The sequence below is a fragment of the Oncorhynchus masou genome, chromosome 19 (genome assembly GCF_036934945.1).
Source record: "Oncorhynchus masou masou isolate Uvic2021 chromosome 19, UVic_Omas_1.1, whole genome shotgun sequence".
Classification (NCBI taxonomy): Eukaryota; Metazoa; Chordata; class Actinopteri; order Salmoniformes; family Salmonidae; genus Oncorhynchus; species Oncorhynchus masou.
In genome coordinates, this window is record NC_088230.1 from 12,215,330 (window position 1) to 12,227,814 (window position 12,485).

The window sequence follows — 12,485 nt, forward strand, 5'->3', positions numbered from 1 at the left end:
TCATTCTATCTCTGACCACAATGATGACTCATGTGGCTCACACCTGCTCAACAGTCACGGGGCACAGCAGTTGCAGATGTGTTAGCGTGTGTGTGTGTGTGTGGAAAGGGGGGGGGGGTGCTTTTGTAATGTCTACATATTGGCCCACTTAACTGATGAGTTCTCTCTCTCTCTCCTGTTCTCTTCATCCAGTGAGTGACAGCTGTTTTAGGAACCTGGCAGAGGACCGCAGTGGAATCAACCTCAAAGATCTGGTGCACGACCCCTCCCTGTAAGTTTTCCGACTCTCAACCTCCAGCACATTCTACATGAGACAAAGGGACCATACACACACACGCAGGCACACAGGCAGGCAGGCAGGCACACACACACACACACACACACACACACACACACACACACACACATACACACATACACACACACAGGTGTTTTTACACACACACACACACACACACACACTGGCTGCTCGGCCTGGTCGTTAGACCGGGCTGAGGGTCTCCATGGGGCAACACCAATGTTTCAGAGTAGGAGTGCTGATCTGGAATCAGCTCCCCCATCCATTTCATCTTAATCATCCTTAACAGTGACACACACATAAATGTCCATATGTTCTAGCACGTGTTGGCCGTCTTACACCTTAGCACCACTGGTGCCATAATCCTAAAGCATCTCAGAGCATGACTGCTGATCTAGGATCAGTTTAACCTTTTCCCGAACATAATGAATAAGATGAAATGGATGGTGGAGCTGATTCCAGGTCAGCACTCCTACCCTGAAACACTGGTGTTGCCCCATGGAATCCCTGGTCTGCTCTTATATGTTATAATAGCATGGGTATGTTAGTGTATTAATGTCGTAGGGCCTGTGCTGTAGCCCTCAGCCCAATCTAACGCCTGTCTGTCTGTCATGTCCTTTAGGGTGTAATATGGAGGCCTATGTGTGGAAGCCTGTGTCATGTCTCATACGTCACGCTGTCTTGGGACACACTGATGGAGCCAGCGCTGGCGCCACTAACTAGCTAGACTGTCAACCGGGCTGTCACACACTCATTAGCGTGTGTGTGGAGAGGAGGGTGGGGTGGGTGTGTGTTCCTGGATGCATGCTTGCCTGTGTGTGTGTGTGTGTGTGTGTGTGTGTGTGTGTGTGTGTGTGTGTGTGTGTGTGTGTGTGTGTGTGTGTGTGTGTGTGTGTGTGTGTGTGTGTGTGTGTGTGTGTGTGTGTGTGTGTGTGTGTGTGTCCATGTCTGGTGTAATATGATCCCTGTAGCTGATTTAGACTGCTCTGTCCCAATACTGGCAGTTGTCCCTCAGGGGGGGAGTGGCACTCAACAGGCAACTAGTGGTAGGGAGAGATAAAAACCCCTCGGGAAATGGACATCACTACATCACTCGCACACATCAGAAGCCACCAATGGATAACACATTGACTACGAGCCTTGGGTTTTTCACAATGCCTGTACTGGCAACAGTAATAACTTTCACTATATTTCTCAAGCAACAAATATGTACTTACTATATGAGCAACAATTGAGAACAGAAAAAACAACCATTTTTCCTTAATGTTACCTTCCCATCCTCTGGCTGTGGTTCAATGTGGAGTTGGAACTGAAGCAGGACTTTCCTTCTATAATAGCAATTTGACATGTAACAGTCGCATTTTCTTCAGTCATTTTCCACTGGTTAATAATGATTAACATTGTACCACAATTAAATCCACCTTTCTGAACTAATATTTATACAAAATGTTTTAGGGTCCATACACAGATCAGCTATAGTTGCACATCCATACAGTACAGTACAGGTGTTTTTATACATACAGTACAGGTGTTTTTATGCATACAGTACAGGTGTTTTTATACATACAGTACAGGTGTTTTTATACATACAGTACAGGTGTTTTTACATACAGTACAGGTGTTTTTTATGCATACAGTACAGGTGTTTTTATACATACAGTACAGGTGTTTTTATACATACAGTACAGGTGTTTTTATACATACAGTACAGGTGTTTTTATACAGTACAGTACAGGTGTTTTTATACATACAGTACATGTGTTTTTATACATACAGTACAGGTGGTTTTATACATACAGTACAGGTGTTTTTATACATACAGTACAGGTGTTTTTATACATACAGTACAGGTGTTTTTATACATACAGTACAGGTGTTTTTATACATACAGTACAGGTGTTTTTATACATACAGTACAGGTGTTTTTATACATACAGTACAGGTGTTTTTATACATACAGTGTGTTTTTATACATACAGTACAGGTGTTTTTATACATACAGTACAGGTGTTTTTATACATACAGTACAGGTGTTTTATACATACAGTACAGGTGTTTTTATACATACAGTACAGGTGTTTTTATACATACAGTACAGGTGTTTTTATACATACAGTACAGGTGTTTTTATACATACAGTACAGGTGTTTTTATACATACAGTACAGGTGTTTTTATACATACAGTACAGGTGTTTTTATACATACAGTACAGGTGTTTTTATACATACAGTACAGGTGTGTTTTTATACATACAGTACAGGTGTTTTTATACATACAGTACAGGTGTTTTTATACATACAGTACAGGTGTTTTTATACATACAGTACAGGTGTTTTTATACATACAGTACAGGTGTTTTTATACAGTACAGTACAGGTGTTTTTTATACATACAGTACAGGTGTTTTTATACATACAGTACAGGTGTTTTTATACATACAGTACAGGTGGTTTTATACATACAGTACAGGTGTTTTTATACATACAGTACAGGTTTTTATTATACAGGTGTTTTTATACAGTACAGGTGTTTTTATACATACAGTACAAGTGTTTTTATACATACAGTACAGGTGTTTTTATACATACAGTACAGGTGTTTTTATACATACAGTACAGGTGTTTTTATACATACAGTACAGGTGGTTTTATACATACAGTACAGGTGTTTTTATACATACAGTACAGGTGTTTTTATACATACAGTACAGGTGTTTTTATACATACAGGTGTTTTTATACATACAGTACAGGTGTTTTTTTACAGTACAGGTGTTTTTACATACAGTACAGGTGTTTTTATACATACAGTACAGGTGTTTTTATACATACAGTACAGGTGTTTTTATACATACAGTACATGTGTTTTTATACATACAGTACAGGTGTTTTTATACATACAGTACAGGTGTTTTTATACATACAGTACAGGTGTTTTTATACATACAGTACAGGTGTTTTTATACATACAGTACAGGTGTTTTTATACATACAGTACAGGTGTTTTTATACATACAGTACAGGTGTTTTTATACATACAGTACAGGTGTTTTTATACATACAGTACAGGTGTTTTTATACATACAGTACAGGTGTTTTTATACATACAGTACAGGTGTTTTTATACATACAGTACAGGTGTTTTTATACATACAGTACAGGTGTTTTTATACATACAGTACAGGTGTTTTTATACATACAGTACAGGTGTTTTTATACATACAGTACAGGTGTTTTTATACATACAGTACAGGTGTTTTTATACAGTACAGGTGTTTTTATACATACAGTACAGGTGTTTTTATACATACAGTACAGGTGTTTTTATACATACAGTACAGGTGTTTTTATACATACAGTACAGGTGTTTTTATACATACAGTACAGTACACAGTGTGTTTTTTACAGTACAGGTGTTTTTATACATACAGTACAGGTGTTTTATACATACAGTACAGGTGTTTTTATGCAGTACAGTACAGGTGTTTTTATACATACAGTACAGGTGTTTTTATACATACAGTACAGGTGTTTTTATACATACAGTACAGGTGTTTTTATACATACAGTACAGGTGTTTTTTACATACAGTACAGGTGTTTTTATACATACAGTACAGGTGTTTTTATACATACAGTACAGGTGTTTTTATACATACAGTACAGGTGTTTTTATACATACAGTACAGGTGTTTTTATACATACAGTTTTATACATACAGTACAGGTGGTACAGTACAGGTTTTATACATACAGTACAGGTGTTTTTATACATACAGTACAGGTGTTTTTATACATACAGTACAGGTGTTTTTATACATACAGTACAGGTGTTTTTATACATACAGTACAGGTGTTTTTATACATACAGTACAGGTGTTTTTATACATACAGTTTTTATACAGTTTTATACATACAGGTGTTTTTATACATACAGTACAGGTGTTTTTATACATACAGTACAGGTGTTTTTATACATACAGTACAGGTGTTTTTATACATACAGTACAGGTGTTTTTATACAGTACATTACAGGTGTTTTTATACATACAGTACAGGTGTTTTTATACATACAGTACACGTGTTTTTATACATACAGTACAGGTGTTTTTATACATACAGTACAGGTGTTTTTATACATACAGTACAGGTGTTTTTATACATACAGTACATGTTTTTATACAGTACACGTGTGTGTGTTTTTATACATACAGTACAGGTGTTTTTATACATACAGTACAGGTGTTTTTATACATACAGTACATGTGTTTTTATGTTTTTATACATACAGTACAGGTGTTTTTATACATACAGTACAGGTGTTTTTATACATACAGTACAGGTGTTTTTATACATACAGTACAGGTGTTTTTATACATACAGTACAGGTGTTTTTATACATACAGTACAGGTGTTTTTATACATACAGTACAGGTGTTTTTATACATACAGTACAGGTGTTTTTATACATACAGTACAGGTTTTATACATACAGTGTACAGGTTTTATACATACAGTACAGGTGTTTTTATACATACAGTACAGGTGTTTTTATACATACAGTACAGGTGTTTTTATACAGTACAGTACAGGTGTTTTTATACATACAGTACAGGTGTTTTTATACATACAGTACAGGTGTTTTTATGCAGTACAGTACAGGTGTTTTTATACATACAGTACAGGTGTTTTTATACATACAGTGTGTTTTTATACATACAGTACATGTGTTTTTATACATACAGTACATGTGTTTTTATACATACAGTACAGGTGTTTTTATACATACAGTACAGGTGTTTTTATACATACAGTACAGGTGTTTTTATACATACAGTACAGGTGTTTTTATACATACAGTACAGGTGTTTTTATACATACAGTACAGGTGTTTTTATACATACAGTACAGGTGTTTTTATACATACAGTACAGGTGGTTTTATCCATACAGTACAGGTGTTTTATATACAGTACAGTACAGGTGTTTTTATACATACAGTACAGGTGTTTTTATACATACAGTACAGGTGTTTTTTACATACAGTACAGGTGTTTTTATACATACAGTACAGGTGGTTTTATACATACAGTACAGGTGTTTTTATACATACAGTACAGGTGGTTTTATACATACAGTACAGGTGTTTTTATACATACAGTACAGGTGTTTTTATACATACAGTACAGGTGTTTTTATACATACAGTACAGGTGTTTTTATACATACAGTACAGGTGTTTTATAGTACAGGATGGTTTTATACATACAGTACAGGTGTTTTTATACATACAGTACAGGTGTTTTTATACATACAGTACAGGTGTTTTTATACATACAGTACAGGTGTTTTTATACATACAGTACAGGTGTTTTTATACATACAGTACAGGTGTTTTTATACATACAGTACAGGTGTTTTTATACATACAGTACAGGTGTTTTATACATACAGTACAGGTGTTTTTATACATACAGTACAGGTGTTTTTATACATACAGTACAGGTGTTTTTATACATACAGTACAGGTGTGTTTTTATACATACAGTACAGGTGTTTTTATACATACAGTACAGGTGTTTTTATACATACAGTACAGGTGTTTTTATACATACAGTACAGGTGTTTTTATACATACAGTACAGGTGTTTTTATACATACAGTACAGGTGTTTTTATACATACAGTACAGGTGTTTTTATACATACAGTACAGGTGTTTTTATACATACAGTACAGGTGTTTTTATACATACAGTACAGGTGTTTTTATACATACAGTACAGGTGTTTTTATACAGTACATTACAGGTGTTTTTATACAGTACAGTACAGGTGTTTTTATACATACAGTACAGGTGTTTTTATACATACAGTACAGGTGTTTTTATACATACAGTACAGGTGTTTTTATACATACAGTACAGGTGTTTTTATACATACAGTACAGGTGTTTTTATACATACAGTACACGTGTTTTTATACATACAGTACAGGTGTTTTTATACATACAGTACAGGTGTTTTTATACAGTACAGTACAGGTGTTTTTTATACATACAGTACAGGTGTTTTATCCATACAGTACAGGTGTTTTTATACATACAGTACAGGTGTTTTTATACATACAGTACAGGTGGTTTTATTTAGGTGTTTTATACATACAGTACAGGTGTTTTTATACATACAGTACAGGTGTTTTTATACAGTACAGTACAGGTGTTTTTATACAGTACAGTACAGGTGTTTTTATACATACAGTACAGGTGTTTTTATACATACAGTACAGGTGTTTTTATACATACAGTACAGGTGTTTTTATACATACAGTACAGGTGTTTTTATACATACAGTACATATGTTTTTATACATACAGTACACGTGTTTTTATACAGTACAGTACAGGTGTTTTTATACATACAGTACAGGTGTTTTTATACAGTACAGTACAGGTGTTTTTATACAGTACAGTACAGGTGTTTTTATACATACAGTACAGGTGTTTTTATACATACAGTACAGGTGTTTTTATACATACAGAACAGGTGTTTTTATACATACAGTACAGGTGTTTTTATACATACAGTACATATGTTTTTATACATACAGTACACGTGTTTTTATACATACAGTACACGTGTTTTTATACATACAGTACACGTGTTTTTATACATACAGTACAGGTGCTTTTATTCATACAGTACAGGTGTTTTTATACATACAGTACAGATGTTTTTATACAGTACAGTACAGGTGTTTTTATACATACAGTACAGGTGCTTTTATACATACAGTACAGGTGTTTTTATACATACAGTACAAGTGCTTTTATACATACAGTACAGGTGTTTTTATACATACAGCACAGATGTTTTTATACAGTACAGTACAGATGTTTTTATACAGTACAGTACAGGTGTTTTTATACATACAGTACAGGTGTTTTTATACATACAGTACAGGTGGTTTTATACATACAGTACACATGTTTTTATACATACAGTACAGGTGTTTTTATACATACAGTACAGGTGGTTTTATACATACAGTACACATGTTTTTATACATACAGTACAGGTGTTTTTATACATACAGTACAGGTGGTTTTATACATACAGTACATGTGTTTTTATACATACAGGTGTTTTATACAGTACAGTACAGGTGTTTTTATACATACAGTACAGGTGTTTTTATACAGTACAGTACAGGTGTTTTTATACATACAGTACAGGTGTTTTTATACAGTACAGTACAGGTGTTTTTATACATACAGTACAGGTGTTTTTATACATACACTACAGGTGGTTTTATACATACAGTACAGGTGTTTTTATGCATACAGTACAGGTGTTTTTATACATACAGTACACATGTTTTTATACATACAGTACACGTGTTTTTATACATACAGTACACGTGTTTTTATACATACAGTACATGTGTTTTTATACATACAGTACAGGTGTTTTTATACATACAGTACAGGTGTATTTATACATACAGTACAGGTGTTTTTATACAGTACAGTACAGGTGTTTTTATGCAGTACAGTACAGGTGTTTTTATACATACAGTACAGGTGTTTTTATACATACAGTACATGTGTTTTTTACATACAGTACATGTGTTTTTATACATACAATACAGGTGTTTTTATACATACAGTACAGGTGTTTTTATACATACAGTACACGTGTTTTTATACATACAGTACAGGTGGTTTTATCCATACAGTACACGTGTTTTATACATACAGTACATGTGTTTTTATACATACAGTACATGTGTTTTTATACATACAGTACAGGGTTTTTATACATACAGTACAGGTGTTTTTTTACATACAGTACAGGTGTTTTTATACATACAGTACAGGTTTTTTATACATACAGTACAGGTGGTTTTTATACATACAGTACAGGTGTTTTTTATACATACAGTACAGGTGTTTTTATACATACAGTACAGGTGTTTTTATACATACAGTACAGGTGTTTTTACAGTACATACAGTACAGGTGTTTTTATACATACAGTACAGGTGTTTTTATACAGTACAGTACAGGTGTTTGTATGCAGTACAGTACAGGTGTTTTTATACATACAGTACAGGTGTTTTTATACATTACATGTGTTTTTATACATACAGTACATGTGTACAGGTGTTTTTATACATACAGTACAGGTGATTTTATACATACAGTACACGTGTTTTTATACATACAGTACAGGTGTTTTTATACATACAGTACAGGTGTTTTTATACATACAGTACAGGTGTTTTTATACAGTACAGTACAGGTGTTTTTATACAGTACAGTACAGGTGTTTTTATACATACAGTACAGGTGTTTTTATACAGTACAGTACAGGTGTTTTTATACAGTACAGTACAGGTGTTTTTATACATACAGTACAGGTGTTTTTATACATACAGTACAGGTGTTTTTATACATACAGTACAGGTGTTTTTATACATACAGTACAGGTGTTTTTATACATACAGTACAGGTGTTTTTATACATACAGTACACATGTTTTTATACATACAGTACACGTGTTTTTATACATACAGTAACGTGTTTTTATACATACAGTACACGTGTTTTTATACATACAGTACAGGTGCTTTTATACATACAGTACAGGTGTTTTTATACATACAGTACAGTTGTTTTTATACAGTACAGTACAGGTGTTTTTATACATACAGTACAGGTGCTTTTATACATACAGTACAGGTGTTTTTATACATACAGTACACTTTTATACATACAGTACAGGTGTTTTTATACATACAGCACAGATATTTTTATACAGTACAGTACAGGTGTTTTTATGCAGTACAGTACAGGTGTTTTTATACATACAGTACAGGTGTTTTTATACATACAGTACAGGTGTTTTTATACATACAGTACAGGTGTTTTTATACATACAGTACAGGTGTTTTTATACATACAGTACACGTGTTTTTATACATACAGTACAGGTGTTTTTATACATACAGTACAGGTGGTTTTATCCATACAGTACAGGTGTTTTTATTTACAGTACAGGTGTTTTTATACATACAGTACAGGTGTTTTTATACATACAGTACAGGTGGTTTTATACATACAGTACAGGTGTTTTTATACATACAGTACAGGTGGTTTTATACATACAGTACAGGTGTTTTTATACATACAGTACAGGTGGTTTTATACATACAGTACAGGTGGTTTTATACATACAGTACAGGTGGTTTTATACATACAGTACAGGTGTTTTTATACATACAGTACAGGTGTTTTTATACATACAGTACAGGTGTTTTTATACATACAGTACAGGTGTTTTTATACATACAGTACAGGTGGTTTTATACATAGAGTACAGGTCTTTTTATACATACAGTACAGGTGGTTTTATACATACAGTACAGGTGTTTTTATACATACAGTACAGGTGGTTTTATACATACAGTACAGGTGTTTTTATATGTACAGTACAGGTGTTTTTATACATACAGTACAGGTGTTTTTATACATACAGTACAGGTGGTTTTATACATACAGTACAGGTGGTTTTATACATACAGTACAGGTCTCTTTATACATACAGTACAGGTGGTTTTATCCATACAGTACAGGTGGTTTTATACATACAGTACAGGTCTTTTTATACATACAGTACAGGTGGTTTTATCCATACAGTACTGTTGGTTTTATCCATACAGTACAGGTGGTTTTATACATACAGTACAGGTGGTTTTATCCATACAGTACAGGTGGTTTTATCCATACAGTACAGGTGGTTTTATCCATACAGTACAGGTGGTTTTATACATACAGTACAGGTGGTTTTATCCATACAGTACAGGTGGTTTTATCCATACAGTACAGGTGGTTTTATACATACAGTACAGGTGGTTTTATCCATACAGTACAGGTCTCTTTATACATACAGTACAGTTGGTTTTATCCATACAGTACAGGTGGTTTTATACATACAGTACAGGTGGTTTTATACATACAGTACAGGTGGTTTTATCCATACAGTACAGGTGTTTTATACATACAGTACAGGTGGTTTTATACATACAGTACAGGTCTCTTTATACATACAGTACAGGTGGTTTTTTCCATACAGTACAGGTGTTTTTATACATACAGTACAGGTGGTTTTATACATACAGTACAGGTGGTTTTATACATACAGTACATGTGGTTTTATCCATACAGTACAGGTCTCTTTATACATACAGTACAGGTGGTTTTATCCATACAGTACAGGTCTCTTTATACATACAGTACAGGTGGTTTTATACATACAGTACAGGTGGTTTTATCCATACAGTACAGGTGGTTTTATACATACAGTACAGGTGGTTTTATCCATACAGTACAGGTGGTTTTATCCATACAGTACAGGTGGTTTTATCCATACAGTACAGGTGGTTTTATACATACAGTACAGGTGGTTTTATCCAGCACCACACAATAAGTAAGAAAATAAGTACGTTGCAGTAAATGCTTTAGATTATTAGATTATTTACCTCCACAGGGTTTCACAAGACAATCTGGTTGGCTCAGAATTACACAAATTACAATTAATACAAATGTCAAAAGCCCATATAGCTAGCTAAATATATTAGTCAGCTAATGTTAGCTAACCAGACCACTTCCTTAAACAGTGATTTTTGTAAAACAACTTTATGACCAAACAATATGCACAATAATTTGTCTTTTGCATTGACTAACATATTCCTCTTAACTGTACATTTTACCTTACATGATTTGTACATGAGTTGTTATTAAATTATAATGACTTACATTTCCTTCCATCCTCCTATTCTTTGGCAGCCATCTTTCCTGCAGAAACTATAATGGCCTCGGGTGTAAAGCTTCATGGGTAATTTGAGTACCACTCACTAGGAAGTCTGCAACTTGATTGGCTTTGTTTTTGGAGGACAAACTAGAGGGCTGAAAAGGCACTACGCGTAGCTCCAAACATCATCAGAAAATCACTCCCACTCCAGGAGAAGTCCCTGAAACACAACCCAAGGTAGCAGTGACTAGGGTCTGATTTCAATGACAGTCACATTTGGTGTGGAGGAACGACGTTAATGCCTTATTTGGCAGATGTTCTCATCCAGAACGACTTACATGGGCAGTTAGGGTTAGTTAAGTGTCTTGTTCAAGGACAGATTTTAAACCTAGTCAGCTCAGGGATCCGAACCAGCGACCTTTCGGTTACTGGCCCAATGCTCTTACAAAATACAAAATAAAATACAATATAAATAGAACATACTAAATAGTAGCAAGATGGAGATCACAGGGGTTATTTTTAATGAGTGCATTTCGCAAGTGTCTAGTTTGCGTCAACTAGCATGATCACTAAAACCACTGCAAAGGATTTGCCTGCAAACTTTAGTTTTCCAATGGTGATGTTCTGGCATGTCAGCCTCCTGATTTGTTGGGAGAGTTGTCTGACTGAAGAGGACCCACCCTGTAAAAAAATGTTTTTATGTCATTGAAGTTGTGGAAAGAGTCTGTAATTTACTTTATTTATTTTACCTTTATTTAACCAGGCAAGTCAGTTAAGAACAAATTCTTATTTTCAACGAGGGCCTGGGAACTGCGGTTTAACTGCCTGTTCAGGGGCAGAACGACAGATTTGTACCTTGTTTGCTCGGGGGTTTGAACTTGCAACCTTCCGGTTACTAGTAGACCACTCTAACCACTAGGCTACCATGCCGCCCCATGAAACCAGACCCTAACCACCGTTGCCTAGGTTCAGATTCTCGAGACTACTCCAGGTGGCTCACGGAGTCGCGAAAAACGGCCAGGGAGGGCTAAGGGGGTTATTTGGATTGAGCCTGACCCTCTACTCCCCTTTACAGGCTGTGCTATGATGTGCTGTGCCATGCTGTTCTGTGCCATGCTGTGCCACAGTGTGCCACACTACCTCAGGATGACCAGCTAGAGACAAATTCTGGCCACGGCACATTGTCTGGGACAGACACACGCATAGATATCCATTCATGATTATTCACGCAGGCACACACATATGCACACATAGGCACGCACACACAGAAGTCCATTTACACACGCACGCACACTCCACCCACAGCCAACCAGAATCAGCCCAGACTCGCAGGCACACACACACACACACACACACACACACGCACACACGCGCGCGCACACA

At 35.3% G+C, this 12,485-nt stretch overlaps 1 protein-coding gene across 5 annotated transcripts in view; it reads left to right on the top strand.

Annotated features, from left to right (window-relative positions):
* Positions 1 to 12,485, top strand: part of LOC135505813 (gephyrin-like) — a 127,138-nt gene that overhangs the window by 33,591 nt on the left and 81,062 nt on the right. For all 5 annotated transcript variants that reach the window (XM_064924971.1, XM_064924967.1, XM_064924968.1 and 2 more), the window contains exon 2: positions 193 to 271. In XM_064924971.1, the coding sequence (XP_064781043.1) occupies positions 193 to 271 (79 nt within the window). The remainder of the gene's footprint in view (positions 1 to 192; positions 272 to 12,485) is intronic.